Source organism: Orbicella faveolata, unplaced genomic scaffold (assembly GCF_042242905.1).
Source record: "Orbicella faveolata isolate gen_17 unplaced genomic scaffold, um_ofav_v1 contig_3, whole genome shotgun sequence".
Classification (NCBI taxonomy): domain Eukaryota; kingdom Metazoa; phylum Cnidaria; class Anthozoa; order Scleractinia; family Merulinidae; genus Orbicella; species Orbicella faveolata.
Window position 1 is genome coordinate 17,215,745 of NW_028301558.1, and position 23,256 is coordinate 17,239,000.

Here is a 23,256-nt window from a genome sequence, read left to right on the forward strand (position 1 = left end):
CCTCCCATGCCAAGAAATGTTTTCCTCCGTTGCCGTTTCCAAGAACGATCGCGGGCTCAATCTTCAACGAGGAAGATGTACTTTTCTAACGCGCGAATTTTTGTTTACTAAAAAGTTTGTGTCGCTGGTCATGAGTAATTTTCATCATGGTGATGTATGTAGTGCATTCCCACCCTGTCCAGCAAAAGTACAAGACTCACGTTTGTAGCAGAGCGACTCTTTTCCAGTTCTTTGTCATTTTTCTGACTTTCATACCTCCTCTTATCATCGCCTATGTGACACACGGTAAGCAGTTTTTAATCGCCTCAGTTTTCCAAGCTTGTAGCTTTTCCGTTGATTTAAGCGTACTGTTTACTGACTTAATTAACTTTTACCATTTGTCATGAAACATCACAGGTTTTTGGCTCAAGGAAAGCACTTTCAGAGAACAACCCGACGTTCGATTCAAACACGAAATCCTTCTGGTAGTTCAAGGAAATACCCCTGGCTCATTTCTAGCCTACAGCACTTTCCAAAATTTTAACCAGCTTCTGCAACAAAAGCTTAGAATTCCACTCATCAAGGTGAGCAGCAATAAGCTTAACACCTTTTAACTGCTGACAGCCAACATTAAAAAAAATAGGCGCATAGTTACTAAATAATGCATTTTTGCAGAGTCATCTTAAACTCATTGACAGTGATATACAAGCTTATGGGTTATCGACCAAGTGTAAGGTCAAGATGGCTGGATATTGGTCAAGTTCTTTTTTTTTTTTGCGTGTTTATGGAGCGAGATGGAGTCAAGGTCTGTAAACTCGCAAAAAACAACAAGGCCAATATCCAGCCATCTTGACCAAACAAGCTTGGTCAATTAAGGATTTATTATATGGCTTTCAAGAAAATTTTTCTTGCAGGACACGGTGGGTAGTCCTGAGTGGCCAAGAGAGCTCTATCTTGCCCACTTGGGTAGCCAATCACAGTGCAGGATCTGGTTCATCTTACCTGCTCATGGAGCTAGCCATGTAATAACTACATGTAAAGTTAATATCACCTTAGCTTAACAGTGCTTCATTTTTTATCAAAGTCTTGGGAGACAGATAATAACCTGGATGGAAAATATGATAGCCTTCACTTCAATATTAAGATACCCTTGGCAGACTCTGAAGCAATACATTCCATACAGTTGATGCTGATATTTGATTACCAATTTCATGTAAGTGGCACTGTGCAAACAATTCTTATGTGTAATTGGTTCAAGTTTATTATCTGTTATCTCATCTTTTGAGAGTAGACAGCTCAGTGATAACTCCTACCCCTGAGGGGGGGGGGGGGGTACTTTGGGAATTTCTGGGTGGGGATGTGCCACTGGGATCCTAGAACCCTGAGCCTATACCAGAGCTAGTTCAGCTGAATTTTACTACCCTATACTAGAGTAAACTCCCCAAATCCCTCCATCTATCAACACTGTTGAGGCTGATTTGCGTAAATTTAAACTTGCCAATTTGATTTTTTTATATTTTTGAGTTGCATTTCCTGGTTTCCTTAGTCTAGATGAAATCTTCAACCAACTAGTCAGTTTTGTGAAAAATGATACCCTATTCTAGACCCAGATGCCCTGATTTATATACCCTATCCTAGAGTACACTGTTTGAAAACCATACCCTTCACAGCGGCATATACTAATATAGCCCATATATGGCAGTACCCTTCCCCCCGGCTCTTACCCTAAATAGTATACTTTACCAAATATCTGTAAAATATAAGTCCAACATAAGTCCCAGGGGATACTCTGATGCTTCTTTGCATTTTTAAAGTGTCTGTGAAAAGGATTTACATAAAGTTTTGAATGACCTGTAAGATTTATATTAAAACAATTAGATTATTCAGTCTCCATTTCTATACATGATAGTTGTCTCAGGCTGCACCCTTGTCAACTATCATGCGATAGAGATCTCAAGCTCATAATCTAATTGCTAAATGGAAACAGTGGTGAAAGTTTGGGAGAACTCAAAAAAGCTGTGGAAACACTCTCCTAACAGCTCATGTTCTCACAGCATTTCTCATTCTCCCAAACTTTCACTCATGTTTCCTTAACTCCATAAAAACAGAGAAAACGATTTGCATTTCTTAATTTAAAGTGTTTCTGTCTTTATACTGCTGAAATTGTGTATTGTTATTCATCAAGTGCTTGTATCTTTGCCAGAAGTAGTAAAACTGTCTGCTTAAAACTCTGCTGAAAACATTTTTAACTATGCTTGTCTTTATTTCTCTTCAGAAATATGTTGCACTTCAGATGGAAAGCATGGCTTATATCCATTACTCATCTCCTCTAGCAGGAGCAGAGTTTTCTACAGTCGGAAAACTTGTCCTTCAACAATCAGGACCCTTACCACACAAAGGAATTCATGACATTTATGATGTAATTATAAATGAGAACTTTGCAAACTATTGTTACTGGTAGTATCATATATTCGTGATCCAGTTATGTGATTTGTTACAGTCATATAACCTTCTCCTAAGTACAGATTTATCCCGGGTTAAGGACTAATTTCAGTTTTACTTATTTCTATTTGTTATCACTACTGAAGTTAGAAATTTAAGGGAAAAGGCATGTGGCTTATTTCCTTTCACTAAAATGATTATCCAGCCAGGGGTGTTTTACTTGTGATTTAATTTGTTATTTTAGGTGCCGGTTATTGATGGTACAAGCTCAAATGTTGAGGCATACGACTTGTACGATGTTTTTACCAGTTATGTCCAACGTAATGGTTTGTATTGCAATGCCACTAGTTAGTTAACAATAATGATGTGAAAAAAGTAAATGCACCCTTGCTAAAAAGAACAGCAGTACTCAGCCTGGTGCTTAATTCCAGTGTCTATGTGCACACTACCCCACATTTTGTCAGGTTAGCCTACCTCCCAAAACACAGAAAAAAGACCCCAGCCAGAGTTGAATGCAGTCATCTATCGCATTGGTTTAGTACCATCTTACCTATCTATAAAAGTGTCAATTAACTCTTAAGTCCATAGTAAGACTCAATAATGACCTTATGCACCTTTCTGTTGCACCAAGATAGCGCAGTGTTCCTTTTTCTATCATGCTCTTAAGACCTATAACTCTCTGAGCCTTAACACCAGAAATTCTACATCACTCAGCAAGTTCGAGAGGAAGGTAAAAAGGGAGTTGTAAAGTTTATGTACAGTATTAAGTGTATTTTATCATATTGTTCATCCTGGTTGTTAGCCTAAGTATCATACTTGTTATATTCATTAATAAACATTTTAATATGTAATTTTTAAGCACTTTATGGAATTGCAGACTATTCTTGATATTATGTATAAATTGATTCTGCAGAGCATAGTTGGGAGGAAATAATAAAATATGTGGATTCCAAATTAACTATCCATCACCACCATTTCACAAAACAGAAAAATGTGAGCAAGATTACATGCACTGCAAATTACTACACTGTTATTATCGTATATTATTAATTTTTTTTTTACCTTTTTGGTTGTAGTCACCACAGAGTATATCTCATTTCACCCTGTGTGGACAAGTGGACGAGCAGCAGGACAGCCGTTTGTTATACAAGGAACTATCTTTTATCCAGAAGAGACAATCATGTATCTTTTTTCAAGATATAAGTTTACTGAGATAGTAAGAGCAAAAAGTTTGTGATTCCTGTGAATCATTGCTATTTAATAATCTGAGTTTTCCACTCCCAGAAACTCCCTTGCGGTGCAGAGGCTACACTCTCTCTCCCCCAACCCTACAAAAAAAGCGTTCCCTGCACCATTCTCCAGCAACTCTGTAGAAATATATAAATAGTGGAATCCCGATTTCTTGAACCCTCATTTTTTTCGAACCTCCTGATAACTCATACCAAAAGTCTTTTCCACTCCTCAAGCGAACACTGTAATTTTACCCCCGATTCTCAAACTATACAATTTTGCAAACCAATTTTCGTTTCCCTTGGAGGTTCAAAAAATTGGAATTCCACTCTCTTTTTGGGGGGTGGAGGGGGAGCGGGGGATATATCGACTCAGAACTTTCTATCTCTAAGAACTTATTGCTATAGGCACATGGTTTTTGTGATAATAAATGTGGCTAATGTCACTATTGTTTGATGATGCTGAACTCATAGTTGACTTTTGTATTTTTAACTGGTGTGGTATTGTTTGCCGTTCCTTGTTCTTGTTGTTGAACCACTAGTAAGATGAAAGACAGTAGTTATTAAAGCTGAGGTGAGAGATGACTGACATTGTCTCTCTCGTCATTTTATCAGTAACTGACTCACTGAAATAAGCTCATCAATGAAACAGAACCTTAACCTGATATAAGGTACCGACCAGGATTCTGGCAACTGATCAAGATGGCATGGATCCAATACCTGGCAATTCTCTTCATTTTCCTCTTTCTGTTTGACAGAGTCAAAAGATTTGTGTTTGAAAATCAAGTGGTGACAACTGTTCCTATGATGATAGAAAAAGAGCATCAGGAATAATGAGTTAATAATGAACAGATGCCAATGTACAAAGTTAGTTTGGGAAGGCATCTTGTGATCAGATGGAATTTTAATTTATGATGTTGATGAAACAAAAAAGCGGAGAAATCTATTGTAGCAAAGCCAAAAAACTGGAGCAAATCTTGCCATCAGCCTGAAAAAGATGACAGCAAATTTAAACAAAGCCTTGCCATGTGTCACCATTCTTTACGTAAATGACTGACACAGACGAGTACCATGTAAGTTGTTTGTCACCCGCTAATGTGGGCTGGCTCACCTTTGCAAGATTCAGTATGTCCTCGAGGGGCCAGGGAAGAGTGTTATTTGCTTCTGTATTGTTCAACATTTTCATAGTGACAGTGAAAATTTACAACCAGCCACAACCAATCAGATGCCTCATGGATTGCTAATAGTGTTCTGATGTCATTATGGAATTTTTGGATCAGATGTTTGACAGGATCCTTGTGGAGAATGGCAATTATCACATGACAATGGATGTCTGTTTTCTATGGCCATGGAGTATTCCAAATGTTGTCACTGTGCCATGTTGCTAGGCAACCTCTGATAAATGTTATTTTCTGATTGTGCATGTTCAGATGCTGTGTGCAGCATATACCGGTAGTTTTTGTTTTGAAGGACGCAAAAGTTTAAAGTCAATTTCTTTCTATTTATTGCTACGCTTTTTTATAGGTGCTAAAATATCTCATCTAATTGCCTAAGCAACGTCAGGCAGTGAAGGGTGCAATTTTGACTAAGAGGGGATTCTTAACAAGACCCAGGGGTTTCATTAGTGCTTTCAGAGGAAAAGCATCAGGTTTTCACAGGCTGGCAAAACTTTTTGAACTGAAATTCTTTGTAGAAAAACTTTCCTCTAGATGGTAAAACCAGGCAGGCCAAATCGCCCTCACAGACAGTCCATTTGCCCAGGGTCCAGCCCTTATTGAACCCCCGGCAACATCTCATTTGCAATATTTGAGCATCCAGTGACTGGGGTGTTCCAGTTTTATTTCATGATATTTGAATGTTAAGATCTTTTTAACTTAGAGTTGGCATACGTGCATCTTATGTTTTTAATTAATGTATGATTTTATACAGCATACACAGGGCAATTGATCAACTCACCACACCCCTGCATGTTGTTTGGAAAGAAAATCAAATTTTTGTTGACAATTTTAAACCGTGATCCCTTGAATAGGGACACACAAAATTGACAGGGAAACCAGTGGATCAAATTGTATTGTGGGATGCCTGTCTTAACCTCCTCTACAGGGAATATAAACTAACGTAATGAAGAAAAAAATCGGGAGAATTCTCTTAGTTTTCGGGACAACCTCCATTGCTATATTGCTACATTGTTACTGCTCAAATAGCGTCTATTGAAGTTGTCACTCCTTGTCTTGTCGCACCTTCAAGTATTAGATCATTGTATGTCTTACGAAATATCATTTACACACGCGTACATAGAGAACTAAATGATACATTGCTTCTTAAAATACGTAAATACGTACAGAATCTTTCGAGTATTGCAGTGCAAATCTGGTTTAACCGCAGTCAACTGTGAACATGCCCTGAGCTTTGAAAACAATTTTTCGGGTTTTGTTTAGTTTTGTTTTTTGCTAACTTCCGCGCTTTCCCCCAAAAAAGAATGCCTTCAGAGAGTTGTGTGGGTCTAATCTTGACATTCGACTGGCATTAATTGAAAATTCTCATTCATTGCGATAAATGTTGAGGTCGAGGCCATAGGCGAAATTTCGGAACGTCGGGTCCCTCTGTAAACGTTAAGAAAACTGTTGAATTTTTGTTTTGAAATGCTCGCCTGTTCTTGCACTTGACTGGGTTTATTTATTCATGTGTGCATGGGATAACACTGTGTAAGCCTTTGAGGCTTTTAAGCTTCCGGTTTTTTATTAACTTATTCGGTCGTTCCAGTGGTAACTGTTTCCTCAATAATGTTTAATTTGTAAGAAAAAAACTAAATTATTCAGTTACTTTCTTCTTAGACGTACATACTGCTTGTAAATAAAGAGAATATACTTTTTAAATGTTGTGTTTGAAATGGAAAACAACGCAGTTAACCCCTTTGAGGTAACTACGTCGTCCACGTGACTTTCAACGCCAGAAATTCTATAGCAGGTTTTCTTGACGAACTCGCAGACTGAGGCCCCGTCTACACTACGCCGGAGGAATTTTATAACGGAGGTCTATTTCTCCGGTTAGGCCCACCGTTCACACTAATCCGTCACGAAAACGGAGCTTTTCGAAAACACTCTTTAAACCGGATAAATTTGAAAACGGCGGCTTTTCGTTTTCGTGTGGACGAAGAACATTTTGGAAACAGAGTTTTTAGAAAACACTGGCGTCACGATAATCATGTGAGTTCCTTGACCGAATTTTCCTCAAACGCAAATCCAAAATGACCGACTATTATTGCGTTTTCAAATTCCTCCAGCGTAGTGTGGACGGAGCTTGAAAGCCTGCACAAATTTATTTTGCTTGTGATTTACGGGAAAACCTGAAAACATTTTACCTGAAACTCATTGTTCCGTGAAACTCTGGTACGCCTGCAAAAGAGTCTGCTCGAGACAGTTTTTAGGCAAGGAGATTGGTCAAGGAATTCCATTCAAATTGTTGTACGCACGAACAAAGAAAACCCGTTAAATGTAATGCCAAACAATTTGGTCTTGCTCATTATGTTTCTCACAGTCGTGAAATTTCCCTGAGAGGGTGTTCAAATGAAAGCTTCATGACAATCCGTCAGGAAGCCTGAAGAAGCGTTATTTACAACCCCCTTTGTTATGAAACTCCGTTGTTTGTGTGTGGCTGCCATTACGCTTATAGAGGACATCACACCTTTATTTCCAAGACGTTCCAACAACTTGGACTGACGCCAGCGACGTAACGGAATCGAATGCGTATAAATAGGACGTGAAAATATAGGGGTTTTTAGCAAAGAATTCAGAAAAAAATAGAAAGATAATCTAAAACATTTCAAAAACAACGTAAGAGCGGGAGAAATAATTCTAACAATCGTGAGTGGTTAACACTGTCAGAGTAGTCATGTGACCTTGAGTTCCAACAGGTGTTTAAGTAACAGGTGGCCTTGTGAACAGGGAATATTGGGCGTTGTTTGTTTGAGGAGAAATGAATGAAGCCTCTTAAATCCAAACTAAAACAACTAATGTTTGTTTTCGTATATCTTCTTACTCCGTTACCGTTCTTGCGGAGTTTGTCGCAAAAGTTTTTCACTTCTCGACGGTTCAGTTAGGGTAGCCTAATCTCTAATTTCAACAGAAAAATAAAATCTAAGTTACTTCGCCAATAGCTAGTCTGTTATCATGACAACAGCATATCGCGTTTAATATGAGGAAACGTTGTACTGTTTTATTAACGGTCGTGCAAACAAAACCGAATTGATGCCTCGGAGGGTGTGGTTGTGAAAGATTTCGCGTGAACAGCCATTTATGAGATCACGGTTTCTCTGTTTCTGGCACCAACTGGGTGCGGCTTGGATTGTTTATTATTTTCATCCGTACTACCACAAACAAACCGCTTGAGTTTGTTTCATATTCAATTATTTTATTTTCACTTGCACTAAGGAGTTAAGACATACGACCGCGTCTCTCAACGCTCTTTGGAGAACGATTTCGGTCGCGATAATTGAAAGTCAACTAAATGGGCGTTTTGTAAAACTTTGCCAAGAACGCCCTGATTAAGGAGGTCGTTAACAGGCTCTTGCATCAAAATACTTGGAACGATATCAAGTCTGAAGAATCACAGCTGGAAATCAGGTTTTCTGCGAGTATAGGCATTTGCTTTTTCTCGGTGGTATACGGCGTCCTCGGCCAGATGGACATTTAATTGAACACTTGGTGAATTCAGTTCCGCATCTTCACAGATCGAGCAAAGACGAAATAAATGCCTGGTTACGAAGTAAAATTCACAGGGCCACTCGACAAAGCCTTCGAGTGTCCGATTTGCCTCATAGCTCTACGAGACCCGGTTCAGATAACACCATGTGGACATCGCATGTGCAGCACTTGCTTGCAGCCGATTTTAAGGTAATTTCAACTGTAACTGTCATCTTATTCCTATCTGTTTCAATATTGACATATAAATTCTCCAGACTCATTGTCAAACATTATTCTCTTGTCTTAGTTCAGAGAATGTGATTGTCGCACATCAAGGAAATATCCTGTATCAATGATTTTCTTCAATCTCATCACCTCCTTGTTTGATAAACATTGAACTGACATGTATTAACCTCGTAATTGCAAGTTGAACCAAATTTCAAAATAGCCGAGTTTTCCACCTTTCTATGAAATATTTGTTACAAAAAAAGAAGATTGCTCCTTAGCCCAAACAGCAGCTATCGGAACGATTATCAGAGTTCAACCTAGTAGTGCAGGCAGTTGTGAAATCTTTTATATTTTTATTTTAATCCCCAGAAACAAGAGGCCTCGTTGCCCACTGGATAACCTCAACTTTGATCCAGCGAAGGTGAGACCATCACTGATTCAATGTGTCCATGTTCAAATCTCTTCGAAATATTAATTCCCGTTACTGATTTGTGGTCCCACCCTTCTTCCTCCTCCATTTTCTTCACAGTCTCTTCACTGATAACTGAGCGTATACCTTAAAATCCTACGTTAAAGCTTATAACTTCATAACTTCATAACTTCTTCTTTGGGTGAGCTTATAAACGGGGGCGGCTTATATCCGGAGGGAACATATGAGCGGAATAAAAAAAAAAAAATGTTTCGTAACGACGAGATCCCTCCCTGAAAACTAATTAAAGTTAACATACCATTAAATTTAGAGCTATTACCTTATTACCCTATAAATTTATTACCCTATTACCGTATTGCCCAATTGGCCTACAACTTTCGATTAAAAATTTTGATCTTTGTAAAGAAACGTAAAAGGAACGCACTTATACATTAGATGGGCTTATATCCCTGGGGGGGCTTACTTTCGGGGGGGCTTAACGTGGGATTTTACGATAGATGAGAGCGTATGCAGCAACAACAATGGAATGTGTTCGATTCCATCAGCATCGTGTTCTGCTTATAGATTGAAATTCTCGATTGAAAGGCTCACCTTTACAAACTGTGTTACTGGGATCTGAATGAGCGGCTGGTCTTTCTCATTTTAGGTTTTCTCAGATAATGGCTGCCACAGGCAAATTCTTAGCTTACAAGTGCTGTGTTCAAACCTTGAGAAGGGTTGCGAGTGGACTGGACCACTTAGCGAGATAGAGGTGAGCCTCATCTGTGTGCTTATTTATCCACGCGTTGCAAATTATTTTGTAACTTAAGCTCGTGAACTAGTTAGAATGTTGTTAAATGGCGAATATTTCTAGTGGTCGATGCACTTAGCTACAACTAGCTAGTTCTCAGGCATGCTACTTAAACTGAAAGAAAGAAATATTGTAAATAAACATAATAGGCTTTAAAAGCCCTACTGGCGGAAGGCAGACCAGTTGGTCATGGTTGTCTACAAGCACGACTATCGGGTCTACCGGGAAACAACTCCAGATTAGTGGTCAGACGGGACTTGAACCCGCGACCACCGGTTTTCAATTCTAGTGCCCTGACCACTTGGCCACGTCGGTCCCGCTAGCCAACAAGCCTAAATGGAACTAGACCAAGAATGTAACTCAGACCCGCGCTTTAACAGGGACCGGCGAAGGCCTTTTACCTCCATGTTTTATTTGTTAATTAATTCATACAAGTAATTCTTAATAACTGAAAATAACTGTCATGAATTTGTTTCGTTTCGCTTCGTTTAGCGACACCAAGATATCTGTAGTTACGTTGAGGTATCATGTCCGAAACGCTGCGGAGCATCATTAGAAAGGAGACGAGTAACAGATCATTCACTTGAATGTGTCAACAGGCTGACACCCTGCACTCACTGCGGTCATCAAGTTGTCTTCAATCACATGAGTGTAAGTACTGTATTTTTCTCGAGCGTGGCCGTAAGATCACGGTCAATATTATACGAATACCAATTAGAGCACGTCAAAATCCAAAACAGCAAAATCAGATTCACGATTTGATCAGTATTGGCCGTTTACCTGCCCTTGCTGCCGCTGGTTACATCATTTTATATGACTTCCTGAGTTTGCCCTCGGGTCCACGTTTTCCTGCGCTGTTGATGCCAGTTGCATGCTTAACATACTTTTCCGAACTTTTTCCTGGTTACGTGTTTTGAGGTTTCACAGTGCTCTCCCCACCAGTTACGTTATTCCTTAGCTAGCTGCGCCCGGGGTACAGGATTCCCTGAGATGGTCGCTAGTTGCAGGCGTCGGTTTTTACGCGGTTGACTCCAGCTGTTTGAACTTGCTTGCCGTTGCTCCTGCACCCTTTGTGCGCATAGCTAGTGACTGGCCCTATAAGTTCTTTGGTGTTGTTTGAAGAGAATCGCTAACAAACTACAGTCGAACTTCCACTAACGGCCACCTCTCTACAACGATCACTTAATCAACTACCAACGAATGGTGTATACAAAACCCCATTTTTAATTGTAAAAGGTCACCATACTTAATCCGTACCGCGCGTCATTAGACTCTATTTTTGTTAAGTTTCTGTTTTATTGACACAGTTTGATTTATACATGCTGAAATATACATTTTTGAAAAAAAAAATGTTGCACCCCCGAGAAAAGCAGGGGTCATAGTACACCCCTACCTCGTCATAACGGCCACTTTCCTTTAGATCTGTCCTCTAGGTGGCCGTTGTGGAGGGGTGCGACTGTACCTCGCTTTGCCCGTTATCCCTTCAGCTGAGTACAATATTGATATCTCTGGTCCTATTTGTTATGTATTTTGCAGTTACACCTTCAAACTTGTGCTTCGTTTCCAGTATCCTGCCCTGCTAACTGCGGTGTAATCAATCTCACAAAGGAAAAGGTTTGTTAACGTCAGTTGGTGCATGGATTCTGAGTCAGGCCCAAATTTTTCCCTTGTCGGATGTGGCACATGTTGTTGTAACACTGAATTTTGCTGTCTAATGCTCCCTTAGAGCAATTTTGAAAAGAGTGCTGAAAAACCAAAACCAAAGTAACCATTCTGGCCAATAACAAATTAGGCAGACAATCCATTGAGCCCATCAAAGCACAAAGCAAATTCATGTAGCCGACACAAAGCGCAGGAAAACGTGTGCGAACGAGTTACGACTAGTTTTGGTTTTACTTCAATTTTCATTGGATGGTAACAAGGTGGTGGGAGTTTTTTTTGAGACAATCGTCCAAACGTGGTAACGCAAAACCAAATCAAACAAAACCAATACAAATTCCTTTCGACTCTCAAGGAAAACCATTAAAATCGAATTTTTCCTTGTAATGTATTCTCCTTACAAGCACAGTACGAAATATATGATGAGCAGTAAAGAGAACATTTATATAGACAACTTAACTGGACCGAGTTTCTCTTAGGTTGGCGGAAATTAATGCAGCTTCTTTTGCTGTCGCTGTTGTAGTTTGTTGATGTATTGCTATTCTCAATGCTGTACAAAGATCTTTCTGTATTGTATGTTATTATTGTTGTTCTCTTCTCGTGTATCTGCCACAATTGTTTTGTAGGTCTGTTCGTGTACTGTGTTGTTTCGTACATTTCCGTGTGGTAGGACGTCCCAAGACAGACTATACAAACATGACAGCAAGAACAGAGAACCTTACAGACTTCAACAGATATGACATTATTAATGAAGTGTTATTTTGAACCGTATCTTATAAAAGTAATGTGAACTGATGAAAATAATGTGCAGAAAAAAAGAAGTTAGGAAGACGCTACTTGAAACGGGTTTGGTTTATAGTCAAAGAACAAAACAGTTTTAGCTGTTCCGTTTCTGCCAGTGTTAGACACACTATAAGGGAAAAATGAAAATATTCAGTTACGCAGATTTAAAGACTTATGCGGTACTGATGAAAAATGTTTCAGTCTGGTCGTGCGGTTTTTAGTTCAATTTAAAAAAGAGCTTTAAAGTAACGCCTCAACAGGTTTGAATTCGGTCTTACTTGTTTTTCTTTACAATCCTTTCTTTTGCAGCTGGCTGTTCACATCAACACTGAGTGTCCCTTGCTTGAAGTTCCCTGCAAGTTTGTAGAAGCGGGATGTGCGTATAAGGTATTAAGTTAACTATTCGTTGTTCTCTTGGGAAAACACAGGAATGTGCAATTAAATCGTGGATAACTTGTGAACCAAACGCTTGTGATTGTACCTGATCGACCCCGAGTAGCTGGATTTATTAATTGACTGACCGACTGACTGACTGACTGACTGACTGACTGAAGGACTGACAGACAGACAGACAGACGGGCGGACGGACTGTCCAACTGACCGTCTGATTGATTGGTGACTATGATTAAGCGACTGACTACTACTTTCAGGTCTAGTTATTTGCCGACCAATTGATTCATTGGCTGACTGAGTGACGGACTGATTGATGTCTGTCTACCTGTCAGTAGGGATGGGCTCTTTGAAAGGATAACTGGCTGACATGCAGAAGAACCGACATAATATCTGTGACTGACTAACCCATTCACTGACTGACGGACTGACAATAGACATTAGACAGTCAATCAGTTAATTGATTGATTGACTGTCTAATGTCTGTTTGTCAGTCCGTTTAATGATAACGGGAAGGAGGGCTTTGATTCAATAACCGGATAAGGGCCTTTACCTTGAAAATTTCTGTTTTAGGCACCAAGGTATAAAATGAAAGATCATTTATCTAATAGCACGGAGTCCCATCTTACGTCGCTATGTGAATTAGTGTACGCTCACAAGAAGCAGCTTGAAAATCAAAAGGAAAGGATCCAGCTGCAAAAAGAACACATTCAACTTCAAAAAGAAACGCTGCTTCTGCAAAAACAGGAGCTTATAGACGTGCGAAGTCGAACAGCAAATGGAGAGTTCATCTGGAGAATCCCAGATTTTACCCGGAAGTTAATGGATGCTAAATCTGGGCGCGCACCGGAACCGATGATCAGCGAACCTTTCTACACCCACCCTCACGGGTATAAAATGTGTGCGGGGCTGTGGCTTAATGGCGTGGGTACAGGGAGGGGCAGATACATATCTGTTGGACTTCAGGTTAGTTTAGATAAAAAATATTTTATAGAAATAAGTAATACGGCGAACAATGAAGTACCCTTCTTTTCCCTTCTGAACTTATCAGCTGTGGTTTCAGGAAAAGCTCTTCAATTAGAGAGTTCTCCGAGAGGGTAAAACTTCATTAGCGAATCCGCAGGATTGAGAAAAGGCCGTTTAAAAAAGAGTCTGAGGGTCTTAGAAAATATAGCCAATCTAACTCCCGCGAAAGGGAACTTCACTGTTATCAAATATACGGACTCGAGTTCAAAAGAAATTTTAAGGAAATTGAGAATAGAAGTTTGGATTTGACGGCATCTAGAAAATATTTCCTGTGACAACAATGTGGTTTTTAAATCTATTTCATCAATTTTGGACTCTGTTTTATAGGTTCAAGTTGGTGAATACGACCCCATTCACAAATGGCCAATATATCCGAGATACACATTCACTCTGCTAGATCAACGAGACGAACACAAGGACAGAAAAGACATCTCGGCACACTTCGAGCCTCAGAGTATTTCACGACCATGTGCCGACAGACAGCTCGGTAAAGGAGCACGAAGATTCGTTCTCCAAGAGGACATATGTGCCAGTGCCTACTGCAAGGATAACACAGTTTTTCTGAAGTTCAACGTGACTCTAAAACAGCCCCCTTCTAGCTTCTTCAGAGTGTGAGAATTGTCGGTCGGAATCAATTTCTATTGCAAGACTAAGGGTGCGTTCAAGCTTTGGGGTGATCTGGATCAGGATCAGCGATTTAAGATCTGTCTGGATCATGGTGCATCAAGGGAACCGATGAATCCACTCTGGTCATGGATTCATCGGTTCCTTTGATGCGCCATGATCCAGACAAATCTTGGATCACTGATCCTAATCCGGATCACCCCAAAGGAACGTACCCTAAAGCTCTTGTGCCCGGGCGATCTTCGATAACAGCATCTGAGTAGGATCTGGGTACCAGAACGAGAACGAGAATGCTCTGCGATTTATTTAAAGAACTGAATTTTGAGTTGAATGTTCTAGTTATTTGACTGATTCAATATTATTGTTAGTAGTAGTAAAAAACAAAACAGCAGTTCATAATGTTATATTTAATGTCAAACAACAAGAGAAAATTGCATACAATTCTTATATCAACTGCATTCAAAAACGTCTGACTAATTAACTGCTTTCTACGGCTGGAAGTGTTCCTAAAACTTAAACTAATACTGCCAAAAAAATGGATCTCATTTCACGTAAAACATCTTATCCTGGCGGCGAAATACTGCCATGTGTTAAACGATGATATATAATGAATCGATCAGGCAAGAAATCTTGAAGCATTCCTGCTCCTTTAGAATGGAAGTCTCTCCCATGCACCCCGAATTCAATTTATTTTCATAGTATCAACCCACTTAAAAGCTTAACACACATGCAAAGCAGGGTAAAATCTCAAGATAAATACGACATTTATATAAAAGTGTGTTGGCCAATCCGCCAAATGATTACTGGCAGCTGATGCTGAAAGAGCGATAGCCCGAAACTGACGTGACAATACCGTAGTTATTTGATATTTAACTCTGAATTCTCCTTGCATACGGCTGGTGGGCCTGAACTTTGAATTGACCAATCAGGATTCAGCAGACGGGCAATACTGTACTGTCCTGATGTTAATGTATGTTAACAGGAAAGGCATTGACGTCGGGCAACTTTTTTCACTGAAGACCACATTGAATGAGTATTCACGAAAATGGATTTATAATTGCAAAAACCATATCAGATTGTGAAAGGTGAAAAATATGAAACATTTTGTGTCTCGAAGCTTTTTTAATTTGTCGCCAAAACCGGGTCGCCCGCGTCCGGCAACTCGCTCAACGTTTGGCACTCGTCCCTCGGCGCTCGGCGCGCGTTGAGTGTCGCCGGGTGGGATAAATAGTTGTGTTATTATTTGTTATTATTTTTTTGTTAGCTGCGAAGAAAAAGACTATTATCGAGTCGTTTGAGTAAGACAGCTCGGTTTTTCACTGCCGTTCGTACTGCGGGCGCAGCCACCGTATGCAAGGCTAAGTCTTCCTATAGTTCCATACCCTACTTACAACATGCTGTCGTTTCATTGTACAGTTCATTTAACAAGAATATAGGCGAACAGTATGCCTCCAAAGGCGACCAAAAATGCCAGCGACAAGATTATCGCTTTCTCCAAGTCAGGCATACTAGTGAGTAGGATTCCTGCCTTCAGATCCCTCTCAACCGTTTCCTTGAGGCACTCCAGGCGAGTGCTTAATTGACGGTACTGGCTGCGCTTGTTCCTGACTTCTTCCCAAACAACAAAGTGGTCGCTGAATTTCTTTCCGATCGCGACACAAGCTAGTGCACCACCCACACCAGCGCAGCTCAAGATGCCCCCTGTCAGCCTGGCTCCCGCCTGGAGGGCTCTGGCAGCACTAAAACCAAATAGACAGCCCATGCGACTTTACACGCGTTTCATCTTCCATGAAAGCATCCTCGCAACACTCGTGGTGATAATATGCGCCAAAGAAGTGGAGACCGTGTCTAGAAATAACTTAAGAGGGATTAAGGCCTATTTAGGGGATTAACCCTCTTACCCTCTCGTGGTTAAAGATCATGTAAGAATTTAAGATTGAAGCATAAGTATTTGAAATGGAAAAATGTTTGCTAGTATATTTGATGTTTTTTGGAGAGAATACAGCACGGTTCAGAAACCTCCATTAGACTTCGTTAAACCTTCCGACAGAAAATCTTTAAACAATCTTCAGAATTAGTCGTGGCTATTTGGCAGTCACCGGGAACGAAACAGTCGTCAAGAGTTGATCCATCGCAATAAAAATGACCATCAACTCTTTAGGTCTGTGCTTTCATCGAAGTTGAACCTACCCAAACAGTTGTGAGAGTCGACGAAAGTGTTAGGCAGATGATGCCTATATTCTCGCATGCTCAGTTCTTTTTACTGCATGCGACAAAAGCTTCCGCGAAGCTCACCGAGATAGGGTTTGTCTCTCAACTCATGTATACTGTAGGTTTCGTTTGCCTCTAGCCGGTTTACAGCGAACTGGTCTGAGGTGTTCTTTCAATCCTCTTAAAATCATCCTATTATGAAATATTCTCACCTATTGAGAAGGCTGCAAAAAAAGCCAAATCCCGGCCAAGTTCGACCAACTGTTCTGAGGTTTTTCTTTGTAACAACTCTATGATCTCGTGCGCGCTGTTCAAACTTTGCTCGCAGTCTCTGATATCAGCTGAAGCCCTGAGACGGTAGGCCTCTAAGCGACGAAAGTTCATAGGGTTTCTCCATTGACAATCGCAAGCGTTTATCACCTGTGAAATATAGACAAAAATTAAATGAGATGGGTTTTCAACTGTTCCGTAATAACTCGCCAAAGTACTTAAACAAATGAGATGTATATTTACTACATGATCAAACGAAAATTTCGTTTCAATTCATTCGCCCATTCTTGCCAAACATTAAACCATGTTTGTGAAGGTTTCTTAATGGTTTGGTTTTATCCGTTTTTTTTCTAAGTTATTCCAAACAATTTGGCCTGAGAAAGAAAAACCGACTGGCTGGGTTTTAATTTTTAAAAGTGGCGCTTCGCCAATGTTTCCATGGTAACTTCTGTATTGTGCTTTATAACCTATTTATACGTTCGTTATTAACCAAGCAGAAGTTAGATATTTTTTGACTTCTTGTAATTTATTTTCCACACAAAACACAGAACTAAAAAATATATAAATATATAAATTAAAATTAATTATCAGGAGGAAAAGTAGGTGACTACAAACTCAGTCCATACAGGTTTCAGTAGCATGAAGCGACTAGGAGTATTTCTACTTCCCCCTGGATGGGATGCTAGTCCATCGTAGGGTTACCCCCAAGCATTAAATTCGCCGGTACCCATTTATAAACCTGAGAGGCACTGAGAGAGTTAAGTGTCTTGCCCAAGAACACAACACAATGTCCCCAGCCAGGGCTCGAACCTGGACCGCTCGCTCCGGGGTCGAGCGCACTGACGAGCGCGCCTCCCAGAGTAAAAAGTAGAAGTATAATTTCTGCATTTTTTCCTGAAACGAGCATAATTTACAAAAGCTAGCACAATCATGAGCACAACTTTAGAAATATACGAGCACTGCTAGTAGCATATTGCGCTACTTTTGCGAGCACAATCTATCAAAACCGAAACCCCGATTGTGGCCGCGATTTCTTGCTCGCCACGATCCCGGCTTTGCCTCTCACTGATAGCGGCTTCGCCACGAAAACAACAACAAGAAGAAAACACTGGCATCCAGGGTAATCCGGGGCCAACATAACTAATAATACCGTGACTGAACTCTAGTACCACCTGTAACTGTAAAATTATAACTGCACATTAATTATTAGACAGGGTTCCGCTTACCTCCCCCAACAGTAAATTACATGTAGACTGGATGCCTGTCAATTTCTTTGACGCGGCTGCTAAAAGGCGTTCAAGCTCATCATAATCACGCACCATATATTCAGGCATCCGGCCGTCGAACATACTTCGGACTTCCCGAGTGACCCGTTTAATTGCGTCAAAAGCCGCGTTTGATGACATGTTTTGTACAACCAGCCATGCGGTGGATAAAATGCAACCAAGCATTAAGTTCAATTGCTTCTTCGTGTATTGTTCCATTTGCTCTAATGCGGAAGTGGCGTTTTGTACAAACCTGTTCACCATGTGGATAAAGAAGTCCCCATTTTCACTGCACAGTGGAGTTATCAAAGACGTTAATTGCCTCAAGGCCGTCAAAACCTTCTCCATAGTGCCAATGTAGTCCATGCCAGCAATATCACCGTAACACGCTGTAGGTTCCAAGCAAGCAAGGAAAGGTTTACGTGGCTTTGCCTTAGTTAATACATAACTTTAATAGATAAATGGCTCCAGTAAAACCCAGATGAAGGTATTAAATTTTGTCTGAGTCTAGGCGCACTCTGTCGCGTTTCGGTAGAACTACTAACCAGTTAGGCTGAAGGTCCTATTAAAGTGGCAAGGTTTACTCCGTGACCATTACCCAGAACATTCATTGACAACTCAAAAATGAGAGGATGTGCACATGTGTGTATTGGGGGGGGGGTGGGGGGGGGAGCCTTCGAGTACTAATTTGCACTTTTGAGTGGATTCGAACTGGCAGGCAGTTTCAACCCGTCGGTAGAAATGGCAGTGACTTGGCAGGCAAATTCAGCTTGGTGTTTTTCAAACGCTCCGTTTTCGCTCTCCACTTATAAGACAGGACTTTGTTTTAAAATGTCTCACTCTAGACCGCGTTTTCAATGTACGCGTTTTCGATAAAAACGAAATGGTTTAAAGATCGTTTCAGCGCGCACGGTAGGCGCGTCGAAATTAATTTATTTTGTTTTGAAACGACAACGCTTCCGGATGGGCCAAAGGTTCAACAGTCAGTAAGGATTAATTTTCGTACTTGTAATGTGCAATTCACAAAAAAACTTGAGCAGAGAAAATAATTTCGGCGAGAATCTTTTGATCTTACCTTTCTCGGGGAATTTCCCTTTGAATTAAATATGCCCTAGAGAAGACGCCCAATTTGCATATTCCCACAAACTGAAATTTTGAATATTACGTTCAGGAGATTTATTACACTTCTGGTGCTGAAACAACTACCGTTTCCTTTAAAGGATAAAATAATTTTCTGCAATAAAATGATTCAACAATATTCAAAATGGAAGTAACAAGTTTGTTCATTTTTCGATTCTTTGTTTTCTACAGCGGCGCGTCTTCTTCGACAGTGCCGATGTGCTTCCTTTATAACAAGCGAATTTCCACGGAAAATGAAACATCCTAATGGTAATCTTATGATTTTCTTGATCTATCTCTCGTCCTATTTTATTGTGTACCAAGATCATTCTTTCTGGATGCCTATATAAGTTTAATTCAGTGTTAGGTTGACGGCGACCTCTTCGCTTTCTTTAACAAACAAGATTTTTTTCGCAGTGGTTATTCGTACAGCACCCGACTACGGCGACTTGTATTTGCTATTCGTACGAGAGTCAGAAGATTTCATTGAATTTCTCTGTAATTGCTGATTCTTCCTTATCCAAATTATCATATTTACCTTAAGAAGAATTAAGCGATCCCGGTGAGTGCCGTTTCTTTGAGCCAGATTAATTTGCGTACTCTCTGCATACTCAGCGAACGACCCAGTTAATACTCACGCACATGTCACGCTACCTCTGGTTCACAGATTTACTGGCTACAAAGTACACTGTAGGTTGAAAAAGTGCGAAAAGAATTTCTAATAGCCTTTTCAAAACGTAGAATACATTGACTTGGATCGGGTGGTAAGTGACAACTTGGAACTTCTATGAATTTGGAGCTCTTGTTGGTAGTCCCGTACGAATTATTCGCATTTTTGCTATTCATACTGGAATTTTTCCCACAAAGCGAACGACCCACTCGCGACACTTCAATTTTTTTCCGAGCTAGTTAATACTCACGCACATGTCATGCGATAAGAAGGGACCGTACAGCGACTGGTGTCTGCTATTCATACGGGATTCCTCGAGTATAACTAACAGTTACCATTAAATTTAAGAATCGCTAACCTCAGTGTTTTTGAATGTCATAGTTGAACACTTCCCTCAGACAATACTTGTCCAGCCGTATTTTCGTGGACCAGTTTGCGTTGCAAGATTTAGTGTGCATGTATCCCTCACCTGATTTGGAAGGAGAGAACGATCGAAGCATCCATCCTTCGGTAAACTAACCGCGAGTAACCGGACTAAATACGAAAAGAACTACCTAACGCTGACTGAAACTGCGTCTTCTACGGAATGCAGAGAGTACGCAAATTAATCTGGCTCAAAGAAACGGCACTCATTGGAACCGCTTATTTTTCCTAAAGGTAAATATAATAATTTGGATAAGGAGAATCAGCAATTACAGAGAATTCAATAAAATCTTCTGACTCCCGTACGGATAGCAAATACATGTCGCCGTACGGGTGCCGTACGAATAGCCACTGCGTACAGTACTGTATTTTTTTCAGTTCGCTTTCAATAACAAACAATATTTTACTCGGCACTCACCTGTATAGAGTGGAAATAAAAGAGGGTTCTTTGCTTTGTAGGAAACGAATTCCAACGTTTTCTTTATAGGAATCCCTCTAAGAAGATGTTCTTCGCTTTCGCTTTACTGTATAAGCAGTGGATCTTGCCTGAAATCTACCTAAAAGATGCGCGGAAACCATCCGAAAAACCGTCGTGAAGTTCACCGAAAGTCGAACGCGTGAAGACTGAGACGAGGTTGTTTCGTAGACTATTAGTATTGTTTATGTAGGGGACATCCTTCTCTCATTTAAACTCCTATTAAAGTTTCGAAATGTATTAAAACATACCGAGAACCGAAGCTCCTTTGCTTGTAATCAAATAATCAAAGAAGACATCCCCACAGCGTTGGAAGTTTTCCATTGCTTTGAAACGAAACGAAACAAAACGAAACATGAACAGATCCTCCACGAAAACATCCACGCAACGCGCGAGTAACATCCCCGGAAGAACTGGGTACAAGGTCTACAAATAACTTAAGAGGGATTACCCTAGTTACAGGACCTATATGGGGGATTCACTCTCTTACCTTGAGAATCTCTTGGTGGGGGATTAATGAGATGTATTGCTGTGTAGGTATATGTGGGGGATTAATGTGATGTATGCTGTGTGGGTATGTTGGGGATTAATGAGATGTAGGCTGTGTTAGTATATGTGGAAGATTATTAAGATGTAGGCTGTGTAGGTATATTTGGGGCACTAATGAGATGTAAGCTGTGTAGGTATACGTGGGGGATTAATGAGATGTAGGTTGTGTAAGTACGATGTGAGGGATTAATTAGTTGTAGGCTATGTAGGTATATTTGGGAGATTGATGAGATGTAAGCTGTGTAGTTATATGTGGGGGAATAATGAGATGTAAGCTGTGTAGGTATATGAGGGGGATTAATGAAATGTTGGCTGTGTAGGTATATGTAAGGGATATTAATGAAATGTAGGCTGTGTAGGTATATTTAGGGGATTAATGAAATGCAGGCTGTGAGGGGATATTGGAGGATATGTAGGGGGGTGGTTGAGGAAGAAGACTTGATTATATATCCTGGAGGCATTGTTTTAAGAGAGATTAAGAGAGATGTGTATATTGCGGTGGAGTTAACTGGCCGCCCAACCATCCGGGTGGTGTCGCAGTTATAAAGCGAAAGAACAAAAGGCTTGGCTGTGAGTCAATGAGAAATCACTGACGTCATAGCCAAACTGGACAAACGAGTTTCTGACACCGGCTGGATTTGATTATTCAAAATGGCTGACATACCTTAATTTAAGGCTATAATATGCTAATTTGCCAAACATTCTTTATATGCACGCTTATGTTCTGTAACGGCCGCTATGTAATTTATGCTATACATACAGTTATATAATATACGCGTTCTTGAGTTACAGTAGCCGGATTAAGCCTTGATTGATGAGGTTCGTTTAAGGTTCTCTCTGCCATCTAATATTACTCGCTGCAGCGAAAGGGTAGGTCAAATTCGTCGACAACGTCTACCGTCTACGAATGCCTACGAGCGAAAACAACTTCCGGTGCCACGTCGCCTAAAGCATCACAATTTTCAATGTTATTCCACCAGATATCATTGTCTCCGCAACATTTACATTTGAGGTCAAGTAAGTAGCGAGATCTCCGAGAACTGGAAGCTATGGAAAGTGAAATACTCTAATAATTACTTTGTTTGGAGCGGGAAAGCCCCGAGTATCAGATCGTCACGTTCAAGGACGTTATTGATGACGATGGCCTTTAAGTGTTCAGTACTGAAGAAGAAAATGCAAACGATTGCCGTGTAGTAGGGAAGATGAAAAGGTATTGCATCGGCGAGGTAACGTAAACGAGATTGTTTCAGCAGGAGGGAAAAACTTCCTACCGAAACGTTCGACAACTGAATCGCTGAATTAAGAAGAACCTTGGCAAAGAGCTGCAATTTATGTGATTTTTTACAGTTTTTACACGATACTCCCATCTGCGTTCGACTGATCTTGGGATAAAACATGAGCAAAGCACAAAGCAGCCGCTTAGGATGACAGACCCCACGTTAAACAAGTGTATCGACCTTCGAGCATCCGAGATGCAAATATAGGAATCTTTAACAATGACGACGGCGACGCCGAGGACAACGCCTTGTAAAATTGAATTTGTCCAGGATGCCTATGGCTCTAAAACCTCGTTCAGGCTAAATATGTAATGACAGCGTTCAATTCTAAATGGAAATACGAAAGATTAGCAGCTCGGCTCATCGTTCGCGTTCGCGGTCATTTTGCGTTGTTGTTTTGCAGAGGACGGCTATGAAATGTACAAAGGTTTACTGAACACACTTGTATAGCCTTTGTTTTGTTCATTAAACCTTTTGTAAGGTGGTGTTCGTCGTTGTTTGCTCCAGACTCCAGTCCACACTACGCCGGAGGAATTTAAAAACGCACACAGCTTTATTTCTACGGTTAGGCCTACGGTCCAGAGTAAACCGTCGCGAAAACGGAACTTTTCGAAAACGCTCTTCAAACAGAAGGAGTTTGAAAACGCCGACTTTGGGTTTTCGTGTGGACGGAAAACATTTTAAAACGGAGCTTTTCGAACACGATAGGATCAGGAGAACCACGTGAATTCCCTG

At 40.4% G+C, this 23,256-nt stretch overlaps 3 protein-coding genes across 4 annotated transcripts; 2 read left to right on the top strand and 1 right to left on the bottom strand.

Annotated features, from left to right (window-relative positions):
• The first annotated feature begins 53 nt into the window (after positions 1–53).
• LOC110062074 (transmembrane protein 231-like) lies at positions 54–6,526 on the top strand. 2 transcript variants are annotated; one of them, XM_020768934.2, is made up of 7 exons: positions 54–285; positions 397–563; positions 1,064–1,192; positions 2,255–2,398; positions 2,666–2,747; positions 3,498–3,603; positions 4,322–6,526. In XM_020768934.2, exons 1-7 carry the CDS (start codon positions 147–149, stop codon positions 4,482–4,484), a joined length of 930 nt encoding a protein of 309 aa, XP_020624593.1. In that variant the 5' UTR covers positions 54–146; the 3' UTR covers positions 4,485–6,526. The 2 variants fall into 2 exon arrangements, with proteins under 2 accessions (XP_020624593.1, XP_020624600.1); XM_020768941.2 differs by lacking the exon at positions 1,064–1,192.
• A 1,468-nt stretch (positions 6,527–7,994) lies between these two features.
• Positions 7,995–14,728, top strand: LOC110060019 (TNF receptor-associated factor 4-like). The gene is made up of 8 exons (XM_020766756.2): positions 7,995–8,542; positions 8,930–8,981; positions 9,637–9,741; positions 10,273–10,431; positions 11,317–11,394; positions 12,532–12,609; positions 13,186–13,578; positions 13,966–14,728. Exons 1-8 carry the CDS (start codon positions 8,400–8,402, stop codon positions 14,251–14,253), a joined length of 1,296 nt encoding a protein of 431 aa, XP_020622415.2. The 5' UTR covers positions 7,995–8,399; the 3' UTR covers positions 14,254–14,728.
• On the bottom strand, positions 14,655–21,019 carry LOC110063506 (uncharacterized). The gene is made up of 4 exons (XM_089298118.1): positions 20,639–21,019; positions 17,970–18,397; positions 16,683–16,893; positions 14,655–16,011 (listed from the first exon to the last, which is right to left on the bottom strand). The coding sequence occupies exons 2-4, from the start codon at positions 18,372–18,374 to the stop codon at positions 15,680–15,682; spliced, it is 948 nt and encodes a 315-aa protein (XP_089154244.1). The 5' UTR covers positions 18,375–18,397; positions 20,639–21,019; the 3' UTR covers positions 14,655–15,679.
• Between the last annotated feature and the right edge of the window lie 2,237 nt (positions 21,020–23,256).

What these genes read in the sequence shown, in the direction of transcription:
- LOC110062074 (XM_020768934.2), top strand. Translation starts at nt 147, where the DNA reads ATGGTGATGTATGTAGTGCATTCCCACCCTGTCCAGCAAAAGTACAAG. An exon ending in TATTTGATTACCAATTTCAT is followed by an intron (nt 1,193 to 2,254) that starts GTAAGTGGCACT and finishes ATTTCTCTTCAG; the next exon opens with AAATATGTTGCACTTCAGAT. An exon ending in TATCCAGAAGAGACAATCAT is followed by an intron (nt 3,604 to 4,321) that starts GTATCTTTTTTC and finishes ACCTGATATAAG; the next exon opens with GTACCGACCAGGATTCTGGC.
- LOC110060019 (XM_020766756.2), top strand. Translation starts at nt 8,400, where the DNA reads ATGCCTGGTTACGAAGTAAAATTCACAGGGCCACTCGACAAAGCCTTC. An exon ending in TTGTCTTCAATCACATGAGT is followed by an intron (nt 10,432 to 11,316) that starts GTAAGTACTGTA and finishes TGTATTTTGCAG; the next exon opens with TTACACCTTCAAACTTGTGC. An exon ending in ACATATCTGTTGGACTTCAG is followed by an intron (nt 13,579 to 13,965) that starts GTTAGTTTAGAT and finishes TCTGTTTTATAG; the next exon opens with GTTCAAGTTGGTGAATACGA.
- LOC110063506 (XM_089298118.1), bottom strand. Translation starts at nt 18,374, where the DNA reads ATGGACTACATTGGCACTATGGAGAAGGTTTTGACGGCCTTGAGGCAA. An exon ending in GTAATTTACTGTTGGGGGAG is followed by an intron (nt 16,894 to 17,969) that starts GTAAGCGGAACC and finishes TATATTTCACAG; the next exon opens with GTGATAAACGCTTGCGATTG. An exon ending in TGCAGCCTTCTCAATAGGTG is followed by an intron (nt 16,012 to 16,682) that starts AGAATATTTCAT and finishes TGGGCTGTCTAT; the next exon opens with TTGGTTTTAGTGCTGCCAGA.